Source organism: Echinops telfairi, unplaced genomic scaffold, assembly GCF_000313985.2.
Source record: "Echinops telfairi isolate 266 unplaced genomic scaffold, ASM31398v2 ScPeMD7_60;HRSCAF=208, whole genome shotgun sequence".
NCBI lineage: Eukaryota > Metazoa > Chordata > Mammalia > Afrosoricida > Tenrecidae > Echinops > Echinops telfairi.
In genome coordinates this window covers 44,044,134-44,064,133 of record NW_022103958.1, presented here as the reverse complement: position 1 = coordinate 44,064,133, position 20,000 = coordinate 44,044,134, and the positions used below count along the sequence as shown (strand labels likewise).

The 20,000-nt window shown below is 42.6% G+C and overlaps 1 protein-coding gene across 6 annotated transcripts in view; it reads right to left on the bottom strand.

Moving 5' to 3' along the window:
- Positions 1 to 12,108, bottom strand: part of RIC3 (RIC3 acetylcholine receptor chaperone) — a 39,140-nt gene extending 27,032 nt beyond the window's left edge. For 5 of the 6 annotated variants that reach the window (XR_006680109.1, XM_045290845.1, XM_045290848.1 and 2 more), the window contains exon 1: positions 11,988 to 12,108. Coding sequence is in view for 4 of the 6 variants with exons in the window: in XM_045290845.1 (XP_045146780.1) it covers positions 11,988 to 12,108 (121 nt within the window). In the remaining 2 variants the exon portion in view is untranslated. The remainder of the gene's footprint in view (positions 1 to 11,987) is intronic. The other variant, XM_045290849.1, reaches the window with a different exon arrangement.
- Between the last annotated feature and the right edge of the window lie 7,892 nt (positions 12,109 to 20,000).

Genomic DNA, 20,000 nt, shown 5'->3' with positions numbered 1-20,000 from the left:
TTCATGTTCTCTATGCTCTAACTACGAAAATATTTGATTTACAAATAAGGAATCCTACTTCGCGGAATTTCATTTATCACGGTAGGGTCTAGAACCGATTAACCGCGATAAACGAGGGTTCACTGTATAGGGTCATAGAATCACCAAGAGTCAGAATCAATTCAATGGCCATGGTTTGTTTTGGTATGTCTCTTTAAAATTGTCTAGGTCTTAACTAGCCAACATCCAGGAAGTTATCTTTTGTCTCAAGAGAATTGAACTATCAGGTAGCTAGTATTTCATAAAGTAGCTTTAATATTTGTAGCAATACATGGAGGCTTCAAAATGTTGTAGAAAGATTCCAGTATCTTTTAATTCAATTTTCCGCAAACCTTTGACGCTCTCTCATATATTGTTGAAGTTCATTTTACTGTATTGAAAACAAAACCTTCAAGATCTGGCATAAAACAAAAATAACCATAATGAAGAATTAAAACCAGATAATGACATAAAAGGCATTATTTTGCACTTATAAAATTGAAAAATGATGATGGCACGAATTACTAGATATATCTTCCCCACAAACATTTACAGAATTTGTCAGTCGGGAACATTTATTGGATACCTATTATAATCAGGACCCTGTAGCATTGTAATGCTGTAACTGGAAAAGAAGGAAAGCCCAAACCAACAATAGTTCCCACATGGAACCATGCTTTTCAGAAGCAGGACACACACACACACACACACACACACACACACACACACACACAGAAAAGCAACAGTTAGATAGGATCCACTACTGAAGGGCAGGAGAGACTGAGTAGCAGAGGAGCAAAGGCAAACCCAGAAGAAAGAAGAGTGTGCAGAACAGAAGGTCTGGGAACAGAGAAACCAGGAAATGAAGCTAACGGCCAAATGAGTTTGGCTCGTCCGGCTTAGGAAAGCCAGGAGGGTGAAGTGCAGGCGAGGAGTCTTCTCGATGCTTGCCTGCAAGACATGAATGTGGTTCTGTGGCCTTGGATCAAAGAACGACTTAATGAAAAGGTGTTTGAGAGAGATTAATATAACAGTTGAGTATAAGTCCTGGCAAAAAAAAAACTAGGGTGTTGTATATCAGCAAGAAGGCTATTATATAGCTCTGAGATGCAAGGGCCCGAGGAGGTGGCAGTTGTAGATATAAAAAGGAAAAGGCAGGCCCTTTATCATGTAATTACCAGCACTATCTAATAATGAATATAGAGCTAATGGTGGAGGAGGCAGAATACTCCAAGTTCAGACATTAAAAGTATTAAGTGAAGACCATGAGGAAACTGAGAACCTAGGTTTCTGGTTAGAGAAAAGACTAAACACATTAACTTCCAGATGTTGATGTAGCAGACAGAAGAAAGTTAATTGGGCTGTAGTTACTAGACTTAAGAATAAAATCTAAGCTACCTAGATGACAGAGCTAATTAAAGTTAAGTGTGGAGGCAGAGCAAGGTGGTGGTGTATACAACAGAATGTTCCCATGGCCAGACAACAAATCCAGAAGAAAAAAAATGCAGACACTGATGGACTCTGTGATAGGTAGGTTTATTGTGCCAACCTGGCCAATAAGAACATGTGGGATTAATCAGGTGGCAGTTTGATTGGAGGGCAAAGAGATAAATGGCTTGGCAAGCCCCACCCCTCTCTCTCTTGCTCTCTGGTGATGGACTAGTATGCGGCTGCTAGTTCTCTGCCTCAACTCATGAGCTACACTACCTGTGGGACTACCAACGCATGGATCATGTCGCTAGAGCTTGAGGTTCCTTTGAGACCTGCTTTGCCACACTGCTGCTGCATACATTGCTTGAGCTTGGGGCTGTCCAATCTTGTCGTCTTACTGACTGTTGGTGACCCGACCTACTGTTCATTGTCTGTGGCCAGACTGCTTGCATTGTGCCTATGAAGACTCAAGCTATCTGCTTCCTTGACTTTGGACCCAGCAGCCATTGTGAGTCGAAAGACTTCCAGTATATTAACTGTTCCACGGAAGTGAGTTGAACTGAGCCCTCTGTACTGCTGTGTGAACTAATTAACTGTTACATTCCTTCGTGCTGTATTTATCTATGCATATATGTATGTGTGTGTGTGTGTCCTGGTTTTGTTTCCCTAGAGAACCCTGTCTAACACAGACTCAGTGGTCTCAACTCTGAAAACCAGTCCAAAAGTGACAGGAGCTAAGTGAACTCTAAACCATGTGAAGCATCAGAAAGCACCTGTTCTCTCCCCATGGGTACTCTCCACCACCTCCCTGGCTCGGCACAGCTAGCTTGGAGCTGCTGTAGCAGACTGCACCTCTAGGTAGGGAGGCTGGTGCTGCAACAATCACAGAGGTGCACTGATGCTGAAGTGGCTACAGCTGGTCCCCCAGATGGGAACCCTAATATTGAAAAAGACGACTCCAGCCTTCAACAACTAAAAATGATGATGATGATAACAATAAGAAAAGAAAACATGCAACACTCACCCACGGGAAGGTGAAGAAGCTTATTTCACAGTACAAGAGTTCAGTGTTCCAGTTTCAGCAACAAAATCACAAGGCATAAAGAGGAACAGGTAAGAATGGTCCATCAAAAGACCCCAAGAAGCTGACTTATCCCTTCCTGAGGAAGGATAGGTAATGGACACACTAGACAAATACTTTGAAACAATAGTACTAAGTATGTACAAAGAGTTAATGGAAAATATGGACAACATAAAGTATCCTAGGGAAATTTAACAAGAATTTCAATACAGAGCAAAAAATTTTTAAAAGAACTAAAAACAAAAATAAAAATTTCACCAGAGCTCAGTAGCAGATTTGAATTGCAGAATTCAAATTAGTGAAGTTGAGTCTAAGATGTAAATTTTTAAATGGGCAAAAGATCTGAATAGACATTTCTCCAAAGAAGATGCACAAATGGCCATGAACACACGCCAATATGCATGTTGCTAGCTGTTAACGATGTCCACACTGAGATATCACTTCACAACCACTGGAATAACTAGAACAAAAAAGTCAAATAACAATGTGTCACGAAAGGAAGGAAGGATGTAAAATATGGCATATCGAAAAACATAACAGAATAAATACATGTGGCAAGTAGAGAAGCCTCTTAGAACTATTAAAATTAAGTTGACTAAATTGAATTTAAAAGAAGGTTGATCAGAATTTATTTTTCAATGTTGTAGAGAGACGCTGATTACATTCAATTGATTAAAACAAGGATACTGATAAGGGCAGACAAATACACAAACCAGATTGGAGACTAAAATCAAAGAGCTATTGAAAAAGTAGTGAAAACTATTTTCAAAAGTTAGAGAGGAATTTAGAAGTGAGCAGTGGGAACAACTAGGCTAGGTAGTAAAAATATTTTTTATATCTTAGGAGAAATCTGAGCATTTCATATTTAGCAAAATAGTTGACATATGTACTAGTCTGGCCAGTAGTTCACATATTTACTAGTGAGTATTTACTAGTCTAGCCAGGCATTACACCAGACACCGAGATTAAAATGACAAAACAGAGTCCCTGACTTTAGTTTAGAAGCCCTGATGGTGTAATGGTTCCACCTTGGGCTGTGGTCCTCATGGTCAGCAGATTGAAACCACCAGCAGATCTGAGGGAGAAAGAAGGCCTTCTACTCCTATAAACAATTAGTCTGGGAAATCCACAGAGGGTCGCTGTGATGGCAGAGAACTTGGTTTACAGTCAAGTAGTGTAGTTACCGCAATTCCATAACTGTAATTTAGCTATCAAATCCAATAAGCACTGTTTTTTTTGTTTGGTTGGTTGGTTTTCAGTTCTCAGTCTTAGATTTCTTGGCAACACAAGAACATAATTCAATAACAAAGCAATTCAATAAGTGCCATTCAATAATATTGGACCAATCTGAATAAATTCTTATTAGACTTTCCTGGGGTAATATCTATTACACATTACTCTCCTATGCTTGCCTTTTCCCATTGTCTGGTCCTTCAATTAATCTAGTCCTTTTCAGTCTCTTGCATCAGTTCTTTATCCTCTCCTCCCAAGATTTGTGTCTTAACCTCTGTTCTTTGTTTGCTCCACTGGCAAACTCATTCATTCTCAATGCATCCATTCTCATGTACAGTCTAATCTTTTCCTCGAGCGCGTGTTCCTGATCTCTAACTCTCAGTATACAAGTATCCTCTTGTATGGCTATCTTCTCAAACCAAAAATGGAACTCATTTTCATCCTCTAAAGTCTGCTCCTCTCCTATATTTCTTTGTGGATTTATCCTCTTAAACCTTTACGCTTGAGACTATAATCTCTGTTGCTTGTGAACAAAAGTGCACTTCAGATAGAAAGGACAGAAGGATGAGGTCAGAGAATAAAGATGAAAGAGACTTTTCTTTTTATAAAGGTTACTTACCTAAGCAGGAGGCAACTTCACTTCTTGGCTCTTGGTAACAGCATGTGTCTTGAAAGTGAATTGCCCAGAATGTTTACAAAGTCAACATAATGATTGTAAAACATTTGGAAATTTATACTTGCAACGATTTTTCAAAGTAAATGTTTTAAATTACCAAAGAATCCAGGTGTAAATGAAAGTATAGATGATACTATGTAAGCACTTATGTGATAGGTAGGTTTATTGTGCCAACCTGGACAATAAGAACATGTGGGATTAATCAGGTGGCAGTTTGATTGGACGGCAAAGAGATAAATGGCTCAGCAAGGCCTGCCCCTCTCTCTCTTGCTCTGGTGATCTAACCAGTATGTGGCTGCTTTAGTTAGTTCTTTACCTCAACTTGTGAGCTACACTACCTGTGGGACAGCCAACCCATAGATCATGTACCTACAACTTGAGGTTCCTTCGAGACCTGCTTCACCATGCTGCTGGTGTGTACATCGCTTGAGCTTGAGGCTGGTGGATCTTGTTGTCTTGCATCGTTTGAGTTCGATATTTCATCCAGGCCTGCTTCACTAAGCTCCTGAGCTGCTGACTATTGGTGACCCACCCTGCTATTTGCTGCCTGTGGGCAGACTCTGCCTGCATTGCGCGAGGGAAGACTTAGCTGTCTACTTCCTTGACCTTGGACCTGGCAGCCTCATTAGTTGAAGGACTTCCAGTATATTGACTCTTCCACTTTAGTGATATGAACTGAGCCCTCTGTACTGCTGTGTAGACAAATTAGCTGTTATATTCCTGCATGCTGTATAAATCAATCTATCTACCTATCTAATCATAAGTGTCCCAGTTTTGTTTCTCTCGAGCAGTGGTTCTCAACCTTCTTAATGCTGCGACCCTAAAAAACAATTCCTCATGTTGTAGTGACCCCCCCCAACCATAAAATTATTTTCGTTGCTACTTCATAACTGTCATTTTGCTACTGTTATGAATCAGGCGACCCCTGTGAAAGGGTCATTCGATTCCCAAAGGAGTCATGACCCACAGGTTGAGAACCACTGCTCTAGAGAACCCTGCCTGACACAACTTGTACACCTACCACCTAGGAGCCCTGACAGCTTAGTGGTTACCCACTGAGTTGCTAACCTCAAGGTCAGTAGTTCAGGAGAAAGAGGAGGTGTTCTACTCCTGTAAAGAGTTATAGTCTCAGGCACCCACAAGGGCAGTGCTACCCTGTCCCATACGGTCGCTGTGAGTCAGCATCGACTTGCTGGCAGTGAGTTAGTTACATCTACCACCAGGTCCTAGTGGCACTATGGGCTAGCTGCTCCACAGGAGAAAGGTGATGCTGCCTATTCCTGTAAAGAGTTACAGTTTCAGATACCCTAACGAGTCTACTCAAGCCTATAGGGTTAATTATGAGTCAGAATCTTCTCCATGACAGTGGTTTTATACCTACCACACCGATATAACAGAAGCCATTGTGCTTTCTTCCTTCACCATCTCTGAGACAGCCAACACTCTATATTTGGTATTTATCATTACAATTCACACATTTAGACATTCACTACCAAGTATGTATCCATATATAAGTATGCATCCATAAATAACAGACTATTGTTTTGAATATATTAAAAGTACTTGCACTTGACTACTAACCTAAAGGTTGGTAGTTTCAACCTATCCAGTGGTGCCACAGAAGAGAGGCCTGGCAATTTGCCTCCGTAAAGACGAAAGCTTCTACAGTTGAGTTGATTCCGACTTATGCACAATTAAGCAAACTCTATGGTACAGCTCTGCTCTGTAACACGAGGTCACCATGAATCAAGATCAACTCAATAGCAACAGATTTAACTGTTTAGTATCAAACTACTTCTGCAACTTACTTTTTATGGCAAGGATCAATATTTTGACTCAAAAAACACATCCATTTTAATACATGTAGCTCTAGTGCATTCATTCAAAATACTACATAGTATGTCATTGTATGACATCACAATTTATTTACCCACTCTCCAGCTGATGGGCATTTAGGTTATTTCCAAATTTTCACTATTAGAACATTTCTGCTTCAAGGACAGAGCACAAAAGGGGTTTCTGTTTTGGGTTGTTTTTTTTAGTTTGGGTTTCTTAAAAAAAAACAACTAAAGGGATCATAACATTAAGGATATTAGAACATTAAAATTGTAGGCTTCCCAATTAAGAAAAGAGATAATCAATACAGATTGATTATCTGTATATATACTTAAATTTTCTATAAAATGAAAGTTCATTAAATCCTAATTGTTTATTGAAAGCTTTCCTGATATTAGGTTTATTTAATTATTAAATTTTCACTTAGATCATCATTTAGGCTTGACTAAGAACAATGGATCTACTCCCCCATTTTAATAACCATCTAGTAAGACTGAAAACAAAAACTCTAGCATTGTTACCAAAAGAGCTTTCTGAAAGCAACATTAAATCATCTGTAGCATTTCATTCTTAAAGTGAATAAATCAATAAAGAACTAAATGTGTTTCTATTTCTGCTGATTGCAGTCTAAAAAGTCTTAATGGGCCAGTTCCCTAGGATATGTAAGCTTCTCTCAAAATAGCTAGAGAGTCGATGCTTGTATTTAATTCAAGTACTTGCACTGCTTCAAGTACAGATTAGGAAAACAGCTCTGACTGTTTTTTCTTCAGGCTCCTAGAGCTCCAACCTGTAGCACTCTCTTCCACCTGCTTCTACGTGGCTGTCCATTGCATGGATGCTTTCTGCTAGTTTATTTTTTATCCGCTTCTCCATTCCCAATTCACATTGTATTTCAATAAGAGATAACTGTGTGTTTAAGTTGCTTCATTTGTTGATGTGACATGCTTATAATGAAAAGAAACAGCTGAAAATATCCTTTAATAATTGGACTGTGGACTATAGGAAGTCTGAGTGTAAGAAAATGGGAAGTCTTTAGGGAATCCAGGATGGATGAGCCCTATAGGACCAGTGATGTGAGTGGCAAAACAGGGAGGGTAAAGGGAGAATGGGTAGGAAAGAGGGAACCAATTACATGGAACGGTGTGTGACCTCCTCCCTGGGGGACAGACAACCGAAAAGTGGATGAAGGGAGAAGTCGGATAGGGCAAGATATGACAAAATACCCATTTATAAACTATCAAGGGCTCATGCGGGAGGGGGGAGCGGGGAGGGAGGGGAAAAATGAGGACCTAATGTCGGGGGTTTAAATGGAGAGAAAATGTTTTGAGAAACGATGTACAAAAGCGCTTTACACAATTGATGTGTGTATGGATTGGGATAACAGTTGTATGAGCCCCTAATAAAATGTTAAACAAACAAAAAAAAAAGAAAATGGGAAGTCTTCAAATATGAAACAGAATGCCAAAAGACTGGTAACATAAATGACACTGGTCAGCTGAAATGGACTAGTATTGACCATTCTGAATCAGACAACAGCATGGTCAACTATGCCAGGAACGACAAATTGAAGAAGGCTGGTGTCACATCCATCGCTAAAAAGAGTACTTCAAGATCTATCCTGACGTATAGTACTACCAGTAATAGGATAATAACCACAACCCAACAAGATCAGTTAATACAACTTATTCTCATGTATGTACCAATCACTAATGCTAAAGATGAGGAAAATGAAGATTTCTACTAACTTCTGCAGTTTGAAATTGATCAAACGTGCAATCAAGACGTGTTGAAAAGTACTAGTGATCGGAATGGGAAAGTTGGGAACAAAGAAAGATCAGCACTTTGAAAACCAGGCTTTGCTAGAGCTAATTCTCTTTATCTATAAAATGGGTAATAATGACATGTGTTTCCAAGTTGCCACAAGGACTATCGATGAAATAACATAACACAAGAAAAGGGGGATTAGAAAATGGGCACTATGGAACAAAAAGAAACCACACTTGACCAGTGGTTACCACGTGTGCTTTGGGTTTATGTGACTGGTGGTGGAATGATTGGCAAAAGGGTAATGATTGGGTAATGATTGGCAAAAGGGTAATTACAAAGACTATAATTAACAGCACTGAATTTTACATGTAGAAGTTGTTGAATTGGAGAATGTTTTGCTGTGTGCATTTTTGCCACAATTAAAAAAAAATCATTACATGAATAACAATGGATACAAGGATGAAGAAAATGTTAGAATTGATCGTGGTGATGATTGTACTATGAGTGAATTATTGAATTGTATGACATGTGGATGAAGTGCCAATAAAACTGTTAAAAGAAAATGGGCAAAGGGCTTGAGAAATAGATATTTCTCAAAAGTCAGATACAAATGGCCAGTAAGCATATGGAAAGTTCAGGGTCATTAGTCATTCAAATCATTGCCAGAGAGTCAATTCTGAATCACAGCAATTCTAGAGGACAGAGCAAAACTGCTGTTAGGTTTCCAGAGCTGTAAGTTTTATAGAAGTGGACAGCCACATCCATCAAGATGTTGGAATATAAGTTAAATTTAGAAAGGTAAAATGCAAAATGGAAGCAAAAAGTCCTATATTTTGTTCCAGAACATCATTTGAACAGTAGAAAATGGAGAAATCTAGATGTGACTCCTTTATAAAAAAGCTTAGGATTTCTTAGACACATTAAGGTCAGCAAGTAAAAATGCCAATTTAAAGCAACTTCTTGGTATGAAGAGAGGTATAGACCTCTGACAACACAGTAATAAAAGATTAATAATCCAATGAAAATGAACAAAGAATATGAAATAATTTTTCAAAGAACATATGCCAATAGCATATGAAGAGTGGCTCGATGTTGTTAGTCATCAGTGAAATGCTTGTCCAAACACAGGGAGATACTACTTCACAACAACCAGGCAGGGACGGACAAGTATCAGTGAGAATGTAGAAACACTGGAATTGTCATACAATGCTAACAAAGTAAAAGTGGTGTGACAGTTTCTGAGACTGTAACTCTTTATGGGAGCAGAAAGCCTGGTCTTTCTCTCAAAGAGGCTAATGGTTTTGAACTGCCGACCTTGCGGTTAGCAGCCCAGCTTGTAACCACTACACCACCAGGGCTCCTGTAATCAGGAACAGTATCCCATTACACCAGTGATTCTCAGCCTTCCTAATGCTGCAACCCTTTAATACAGTTCCTCATGTTGTGGTGACCCCCCCAACCATAAAATTATTTTCATTGCTATTTCATAACTGTCATTTTGCCACTGTTATGAATCTGGCAACCCCTGTAAAAGGGTTGTTCGTCCCCCAAAGGGGTCATGACCCACAGGTTGAGAACCGCTGCATTAAACTCTCTCCTCACCTATGGGTTCCTCACGAAAGGTATTTGGTTCATTTTTCTTGATATCCACAATGTCTGTATATTTTATAAAAACTATGTGAAGGGGCATATCACGATTATTTGTTAAAAGACCATCTTAAAAGCTGTGCTTGTTGTACATACTTCATTGGGCAGAAGAAGAAGCTACACTAAGACAAACTTTAAGAAATGTCAAGGAATTAGGGCTGTATTTTTCTTCAAAGCGGGGGTTTCTGTTTCCGTAAATCCCTGCATGTGATACTCAAATTCTGGGGGCACAAATAAATAGTATGTTCATTTTCTAGTGAGAGCAAATCCATAGCTTCCATCAGAACCGCACTGGGCATGTAACCAAGAAATGGTTAGGATTTCTTCACTGCTTTAAAAAAGTTAGCAAATTTCAGCTACTGTGATTTATCACTTATGACAGGTTTTTGCTTAGCATATACCACTTCAATAACTTGTAGTCCACAACAATAAAATGCACAAGGATATTAGCAGCTTCATAATTTTAATTAATCCATTCAAAAGTGTGTAACAAAAACCCATTGTCTTAAAATAACTCTGACTCATCACAACCCCGAAAGCACAGAGCCGAATTTCCAAGGCGGTCAATCTGTACAGAAGCAGACTGCTGCATCTTTTTCCTGCCGGCTCAGGCCAATCTGCTGGTTAAAAGCTGAGTGCTTAACCACTGCATCACCAGGGTTCCTTTCGAAAGTGGCCACTGTGCACTACATACCAAGCGTTGGAGATATAGTAGTGAAAAAGAAAGGCCAAGTCCCTGTACTCAGAGAGCTTACATTCTAGAAAGTGAAGATAAAGAATGCACAAGTAAGAAAAGTCCATGCACTGGGAAAAATAGCACAACATGATATAGTGGTTAATAATGGCTGCAAAGCGGAAACAGGGTTATTGGAGTTGGAGTTAGCTGGGAGAGTCTGAGGATGTTACCTCTGAATAGAACTTGTGATCAGAAGGAAACTGAAGGACGGAGCACTTCAGGAATAAATAGAACAGAAAGTGCAAAGATCCCAAGATAAGAACATGGCATGCCAGGGCTTGAGTTTTCAAGAGAAAGAGCCATGTCTAATCCCCACTCTGTTACTCTACGTTCACATTCAACAGTACTTGTTCAAGAGAATTCAGCCTAACGGGAATTTAGCTCCCTCAGAAAAACTTTCAGAAGACTCTTCATTGCTTAGGGTCATGATTAATTTCCTCTTCTTCAAGACAGGCAGTATCATTTGACAACGTCAGTAAAGATTTTTGGATTTTGTAATAAGGGGGAAAACAAAAACCATACATGCAAAGATTGTTTCGGAAGTTTCTTCTAGGCTGATAGTTTAACAAGCTTAAAGAGTATACGCAAACTCGGCAAACAATTCTGTGTTCAAGTTTTACTCCACCCCTACAGCATAGTAATTTGCAATTTTAGTAGTACTGTATTTGAAAGAGGATGAAGCAGCCAGCAAACCCAAAAGAGAGGGCTGTGGAGGCTCATAAGGAGCTGTCCAGCAACCAGCAGGCTGAACGTCCGGGGAGGAGATCAGCTGCAGTAAAACCACGCCCCTAGGTAGCCACAAGGACACATTCACAGGAGAAAGTTACCAGCACAACTTAGAACTGTTCTCGTTCCTTCTCTGAGTCTTTGCTACCCATGTCTTTATCCTCACCCATCCTGTAACGCCCCCATCCCATTGCAGCAAGGATGGATTTTAAAATGTCGCGTACATCATGCCAATAGTAATGGCTTAGCTAAGGGATAATGTTTAAGAAGACAGTAATTCGTTCATCTCCACCTCAGTAATTAAAATGCGGGCACCAGAAATCTTCGAGTTCTATTTTAAAGGCTACCAAAAGAGCCTGCAGCGGTGAACGCCCTACACCACGCTCGAAGTACCCAACGGACTAAGGTTAACAACAGCAATTCAAACGGATTTGACTTCAGACCAACGCGCGGGTAAAATCTCACGGAAGCTCGAAGAGGGGGTCCCCCACTGGGAGCCTTCCGGGCTCCAAGCACCCAAGAGATGCCGAACAAGGTGGCTTCAACCAGAGGAGGGCAAAACGCAAACGAGTCTGTGCGAAACGTGGGTCGGGATTCCGGGACACGGCCGGGGACGAGGATACTCAGAAGAGGCGGAACCCGTGGGCCTTGGCACCACCCAGACGCCGTCTCCTCCGCCATTTCTCGCCCTTTGGGCGGGTGCCTAGAGGGGGACCAGAGACCCCAGGGCCTCCCCTTCTGCAGAAGCGACCTTCCTTCTTCCCGGGGCCCCGCCCGGCAGCTCCGACGGCGCTGTTCCCGCCTCCAGGTGGCCCGGCCCGGCCGCGCGCTCTCACCTTCGGGCGCAGCAGGCTCCGGCCGCTTTCCGCGCGACAAGAACGCCTTGGGCAGCAGCAGCGAAACCGCCAGGATAAGCCCCGAGGCCAGGGCCACCCTCTGCACGGCGGAGAACGCCATGGCCGCTGGCGTCCCAGCGAGGGGCCAGACTCGAGCCGGAAGCGGAACCGGAACCGGAACCGCGGTGCCCGCAGCTGCCCCCTGACCCACCGCGGGGGGCGCGACGGCGTCGCGCGAGGAACAAGGTGCCTGCGCTCCAGCGCGCGTCGGGGTCGACCTGCTCCTCCCACCCGGTTAGCGGGACCGTACGTGGTCCCTGGGCATCCAATTTGCACCAGCTAGAAACTCCTCCTCCCTCCCTCTCCACCTCCATCTGCCCTGTGCATTCTGCCGCCAACCCCTGGAAGTCGTCCTCTCCATCCCCACTTCATCCTCTGCGTCCATCACCCCCTACCCCGACGCCCACCCCAAGATCACCCCCATGCAGTTCCTGATGCTGATTACCGCCATGAACTCCCTGGTCTTCTAGCCTCCGCCCGCACCACTCAGACCATCTGCCGCCAGGGCTAATAATCCCCAAACTCCAGCGGAATGACCTCAACCATTCTTCATTATCCTCAGAGCAAGGGTCAAACTCCTTTCCATGACCTCCAGGCCCTGCAAAAATCTGGCCCTAACCATTGCTCCATCCACACTGGATCGTTTGCTATTTCCCTGGCACATTCCTTAGTTAGCCTGAAGAATTCTTCATCCTTCCCCACACCCCACCCCACCCCCGTCAAAAACATCTTGATGAACAGCTTTAAAATACCACCCCCATGAAACCTTTTCAGCCGACCTCCCTCTCCCCACCTTTCTCTGCAACCCCACAGTTCTTTATCATGGACTACTTTTTGAATTCATTTAATATTCGTTCAAGTTTTACTATGAGTCAGTGCCTCAATTTAGCACTACAGGGGTCTGGTGAGCCAAATAGGTCCCTTTATGGAATGGAGAAATACCTAAGTGAGAGCGCAGGAAATAGTCTCAACTCTGAAGTTGCCAGCTTAATGGAAAGAGCAGTCAGAAAAGGCTTCTTAGGCAAAGAGAAATTTGGGTTCCTTTTTGAAGAATGAATAGGTTACTAGACAGACAGGTGGGAGAGGGGAGAAAGGTATGGAAGGAGAAGGAAACAAAGAAGGCAAAGGCATCAAAACTCGAAGTTTCCTGGTGTCTTCAGAAAACGATGGAGATTCACTTTGCCTGGGCATATCACTGGTGACAGGACACAAAGGGACGAGGCCACAGAGATAAGCAGGGGCTAGATTGTGACAAGCTTAGCTATGAATTCCAGTTAACATGACAGATGGGACACATACGCCTATCTTTGCTTTCTCTAGACACCTCCCATCATTCAGAGTTAAACTGTATAAATCACAGGCTAAAGAGAATGAAAGAAATATGACAACGGACATATTTTGTAAGATGCGTAACAACCGTGTCCAAAAGAGATAGAATGCCAGCCACATAGGTAATTTAAGTTTTCTTTGGTAGTTTTTTAGAAAGTAAAAAGAAGCAGATGATACTCCTTTTAATAATTATATTTTAAATAATATATTTTATTTAACTCAATATGTCCAAAATTATCCATTTAAGTAGCGCTAGTCATATTTCAAGGCTCAATAGCCATGTTTGGCTAATGGTTACTCTATAGGACAGTGCAGACCTAGACTGTAGCACATTGCATATAGAGTAAAAGCCTTTCAAAACAAGCTGCAGGCAATCCCCAACTTAAGTTCATTCAAGTTACAACACACCTTTTGTGTCTGTGTAGGTATGTGTGTGCATCTTCTCATGTGTAATATGTACTACACACAAAATTGTAGTGTGTAATTTGCTTATGTTAACATTCTTGTGTCAACCCCAAAGACAAATAAAACTTGGAGTTACAAAGATACTGGTCATAAAAAGGCCTGAGAATGAAAGCCAAAAGAGAGGGAGGGATCCAACTTCCCTCAGAATGTTAACACCCATGCCCCGTTAACCAAAAGGTGAGCGGTTTCAAGCCCACCCAGCTGATGACCGAAAGAAGACTTGTTGATTTGATTCTGTAATGATGAGAGGCACAACCATTGATGGGGCAGTTCTGCTTTGTGATGTGGGACCCACATGGGGCTGCTATGAGTCACAATCAACTCACTGGCTCCTGACAACCACAACAGCGCTCTGTGTCCAGCAGACATGTATTATCAGTCAATTGATCCTGCCAACAGTTTAGAAACTAAGCCCTATGATTATAGCTCCATTAGAGATGAGGACATAGAAGCACAGAAAGCATAACTAGCTTTCCAATACAGCATAAACAGGAAGCTATATTTTGAGCCTATGCATGCTCACTGTAGTGCCGACCCTCTTAGCCACCACTTTGACTCTCAGAAATTCTGGGCTCATGGACCACAGGCACAACATAGGACATAGTGACCGATGGAATGCATGGCCCATGAGAGGTGCACAAGAATCTGATGACTCTCAGAATTCTAGCGTGGGTGACCAGCTAGGCATTGATTCCACATACCAAGATTTTGAAAGGAAGAATCAGGTTTGTGAGACAATGATGAGTTGAGACTTAGACTGGCTGAGTTTAAGATTCCATGAACTATCCATGTGGAGGTAGCCAGGTGTATATGAGGATTTGTAGCTCAGAAGAGATGTTTGGCAAGAGATGTAGACATCAGCTACCCATCAATAGTAAATAAAGCATGGGAGAAGCTGGTACTTGTAAGAGTATTCACATAAAGTGATGAGGGGACAATGGAAATCGAAGTTGCATTAATAGGTTGAAGTCACCAAATATCAGGACAGAAATTGGGTGGAAAGGAAAGCAATCATCCAGGTGTTGAAATATTGAGTTATCGAGAAGTTCCTGGAAGGTGGAAGTAGTGTAGTGGGGCATAATGAGCAACCAGGTGACATGTTCTTCTAAGCCAGTGGGTCTCAACCTTCCTAATGCCATGTTGTGGTGAACCCCCAACCATAAAATTATTTTCGTTGCTACTTCATAACTGTAAGAATTGGGCGACTCCTGTGAAAGGGTCATTCGACGCCCAAAGGGGTCACGCCCCACAGGTTGAGATCCACTGTTCTAAGCAGTTGTGGTTCTTAAAGGAAGAAGAGGGGGGAAATATGTAAACTACAATGGGGAACAGCTGGTCATCTCTTCCAGCCACAGGCCTTGATCTGTGGAAAGAAAAATAGCTTACTTATTAAATTTCTCCAGACACTTCTCTGAGGTAAAAGGTACTCAGTGGGGGAAAATATGAGGTTGTGGAGAGAATCCTGGTCTGGGAGTCTGGAGATCTGGGTTCTAATCCTGGTGCAGCCGCTAATTACCTGGGCTCATGATCATATTAGTCCTGGAAGTGGCATAGGGAGAGGTGAAAATGCAGAGCTGGGGTCCAGAGTATTCTGCTGGGGACCTAGTCAATGATATATCCAGGATGAATGTAGGCCTGGGGAAGACAGAGTTACTCGGCAGCTGATACAGCCAGGAAGCTTAGGTGGGGCCTGGGATAGCAGCTCTCTGTTGACTGATAGAGAGGAGCACTGTTGGGGTAGTGGTTATGTGTTGGGCTGTGATCCAAAAGGTCTGTAGTTTGAAACCACCAGCCACCCGATGAGAGAAAGATGAGCTTTTCTACTCCTGGAAAGAGTTACAGTCTCAGAAACCCACAGGGGAAGTTCTACCCTGTCGTATTGGCTCAATGAGCTTGAGTTGTAGAGTCAGAAATACTCTAAGAAAAAACTTCTGGAGAAAACTTGAGTCCTACCTCTGAAGGAAGTGTTCAATTTTTCCAATAAAATATCGGTGGCGTCTCAAGTCCTCGCTCAATGCAAAAATACTGTGTTCTATTAAACTGGCATTCCATGATGCTCACCTTCCCGACACAGTCGCTGAAGACAAAGTGGGTGAATAAGCAAATGTGGTGAAGAAAGCTGATGGTGCCCGACTATCAAAAGATATAGCGTCTGGGGTCCTAAAGGCTTGAAGGTAAACAAGCGGCCATCTAGCTCAGAAGCAACAAAACCCACATGGAAGAAGCACACCAGCCTGTGTGATCACGAGGTGTCGAGGGGATCAGGTATCAGGTATCAAAGAAAAAAAAATCATATCATTGTGAATGAGCGGGAGTGCAGAGTGGGGACCTAAAGCCCATCTGTGGGCAACTGGACAAACCCTTACAGAATGGTCACGGGGAGGAGACAAGACAGTCAGAGTGCAGTGTGACAACGATGAAACATACAACTTTCCTTTAGGTCCTTAATGCTTCCTCCCCCCACACACACCCCACTATCATGACCCCAATTCTACTTACAAATTTGGCTAGACCAGAGGATGTACACTGGTACAGATAGGAACTGGAAACACAGGGAATCCAGGGCGTATGATTCCTTCAGGACCAGTGGTGAGAGTGGTGATACCAGGAGGGTGGGGTTGAAAGGGGGAACTGATTACAGAGATCTACATTTAACTTCTCTGGGGGACAGACAACAGAAAAGTGGGTAATGGGAAATGTCGAACAGTGTAAGATATGACAACATAATAATTTATAAATTATCAAAGGTTCACGCGGTAGGAGGGAGTGGGGAGGGATGGGGGTGGGGGCGGGAATGAGGACCTGATGCCAGGGGCTTAAGTGGAGAACAAATGTTTTGAGAATGATGAGGACAATGAATGTACAAATGTGCTTTACACAATGGATGTATGTATGGATTGTGATGAGTTGTATGAGCCCCCAATAAAATGATTAAAAATATTAATATAAACAAAGTGTGGAGAACTGAGATCTCAAGTAATAACCTCGCTCTTCAACACTTTAAAGAGGTCCGTGCAGCAGAGTTCCCCAATGCAATCCATCCTTTGCTCTCTTGACTGCTCCTTCCATGAGCATGACGAAATCATCTCCTCATTTTCCCCCTCCCTCCCTGCTCCCCTCTCCCTCTTGAACCCTTGATAATTCATAAATTGTTATTATTTTGTCGAGGATTTGGGTTTTCTTCACATTATGTTGTAATACAAACTGTAGGCTGCAATCCTTGAGCCTCATCACCAAGGGCTTCAAATTCTCCCCTTTCAGCAAGCAAGGTCGTGTCAGCTGAGTAGATGAGGTTGTTAAGAAGCCTTCCTCCAATCCTGATGCTGCTGTCTTCTTCATATAATCCAGCATCTCTGATGATTGGCTCGGCATACAGATGGAATAAATACAGTGAAAGGATACAAGTATGATGCATATGTCTTGATTGGAAACCATGCAGTATTCCCTTGTTCTGTTCTCACAGCAGCCTCTTGATCCATGTAGTTTTGTGTTAGAGCTTAAATTCTAAGCAGCCTAGTTTGCAAAAGGCTATGTACGGCAGTGACAGCTCAAAATCCACTTGCAGTGTCCCCACATAGAGCAAGCCTCTTCTGATCCTTAACCAAGGGTTGTGGGATTATAAAGAGACTTTTCCCCAGCTTTGTCTCCCCCAAAGACATGTCAAACATTAGAGGCTATTTGCCAGCCTATGGTGGGAGGTCAGATGCTTAGAGACATCCTCCCTGAAGGCAGTCAGTTGCCAGACTACTGACTGGTCCCACCAGAGGTAGGGCCTGCTCCCTGCTGGTGAGGACAGTGGGCTATTTCTCCCTAAAGGCTTGTAACCAGTAGTCTTGTCCCTGTAGGTGGGGTTTACACCCTACTGATAATGGTTTCCATGGAGATCCAGAGAACAGGTCAAACCTGCTCAGTGACATCCAAAGTTAGGTTGCCATCCTGAATCTAGGATCTGCCCTTCCTGTCACATGTGTACCCCCAATCCCTTCTCTTGCTATTGCGTGTATATCCCTAGATTGTCCTCCTCTCATTGCTGTAACCTATAGTACAACCCCTTCCTGTGACATATGCCTTGACCTGTCATTAGAGGGCTTGCACTCCCCCTAAAGGTATATATAGGCCTGGGTTAACAATAAAGAGCTCTTTCTCGGCTTCCCTCTCGGCCTCTTGTTGGCTCCCTCTCCTCTCTCATCCTCACTCCCCTGTTCCCTTTCCCCTTGTCCTCCTTCCCCTCCCCCTAGCTCCATGTGGAGCACCAAGCGGGACTGAGGTGAGCATTGCTACCATGAAATGTGTCTGACTCCATTATTTCAATCTCTTCTATCTCTCACGCTCTCTATGACTTTATTATAATCTTTATGTATCTCAACCGTACAATTGCGCCTATCAAACCTGTGATTAGTGGGTGAGGGGGGGCTGGCCCTTCCCCCACAAAAGATGTCAATAATCTTGTCCTAGATAGAATGCCTTAGAGAATGGATTGCCTCCACCCTGTCCAGCCACACCTGGGGAGGGCAGTCTCTCTTAGGGGTTTGCCTAGGTGTGTCCTTGATGGAGGTAACCATACAGGGGATGGCCCAGGAGTTCCCATAGTCAGGAGTCATGCCCTGTCAGTCTCACCCTGACTGTATTGGTCAGAAGACCCTGGACCAATCTTGTAAGCCTTTCTATCTAACAATGTACGTGAACAATCATGGTCCCATTCCTGCCTCTATAATCCCACCCGTAAGTGTGATATATTGATCTGCCACCAATCATACTTTTGTGAGAGTTTCCTGTGCCTTCCCATGCCCCTTTTAAAAGTGCTGTAGCTCAACAAATCTTCAGTTGCCATCTTAACCTCATGTTCGTGGCCTCCCTCATCTGGATGATGTATCTGTGTCTCTTTTCAGACTTAATAAGTGTTCTTGTTAAATTATATCTGAGGAGGGAATGGCATCAGAGTTTAACTTGTGAGCACCTGGTTTACAGAGGCTATGGATGACAATGGAAGTCCCAAATCCATTTGTAGGATCCACACATGGATTAAGCTTCCAGTGAATCACTTCCAGTCATAGTTGAGGGATGTGAATAGCCCTGTTATCAGACAGACAACATTGTAAAGTCAATTATGATAGACATAGGTCAAATCTTAATATCTCATCATTCAATCTCTCTTTTTAAAGCTTTTCAGGTTAAAAAATATGAAGGGGAAATGCACATGGATTATGCCCCTGGTGAATCCCCTCTGTGGTAGTTACATAATTTCATGTCCACTACCCCTTCATATAAGTGTAGGGGTGGAGTCTAGCCTGTCAGTCAAGTCACAGCCTCATGGTACCTCCTTATGGGTGTGGCCTTCTCACAGGGAGGATCCTGGGAACCTCCCCACTCTTTCTTTGCCTTCACCTTCCAATTGATGAGCCACGCTGAGGCTGCGCAAACCCTGTGAGGCAGCCAAAGCCACTGGTCCCACACAACTCTGCACCCACCAGCCTGTGATCTTCCCCGAGTTCTGCTTCATTGCCTGTGGCTGCATGAGTCTGAAGAGGGATTTATGGGCTAGTATCAGACTTATGGACTTGGTGTGGACTGGGCTGGGATATTTGATTGATTTATAATCACTTCTTGATATAAAGCTCCATCTTACACATATATGAGTGTCACTGGATTTGTTTCTCTAGTCAATCCAGCCTAACACACCCTCTGACCATGCACCAGGGGTGTGAATAGCCTCATCCATTGGAAGCTACATTAAAAATTAGCATGCCTTAATTTGTTCTCCCTTATGATCTATTCAAATTTGTTTAAATTTTTAATATTATCTGCTTTATTTTCTATGGAGGGTTTTATCTGTTTTACTTCATTTTTCTTGTTTTTTGTTTGTTTGTTTTCATGCTTTTGTGTATATGAAATCCAGGATAGGTAAATTTATAGAGACAATTACTGGATTAATGGTGCCTTGGGGGTAGGACAGGAGAGGTTCGGGAGAAATAGGGAACAAGTTCATGAGCACAAGAACTAAGAAAATATTCTAGAACTGATTGTGGTGATGATTATACAACTCTTCTTGATGTGGTTGAACTATTGCATGATATGTGAATTATAGATAATAAAACTGTTGAAAAAATTTTGTCTGATATGTTGTTCCATGTGGGCTTTGTTGCTTCTGAGCTAGATGGC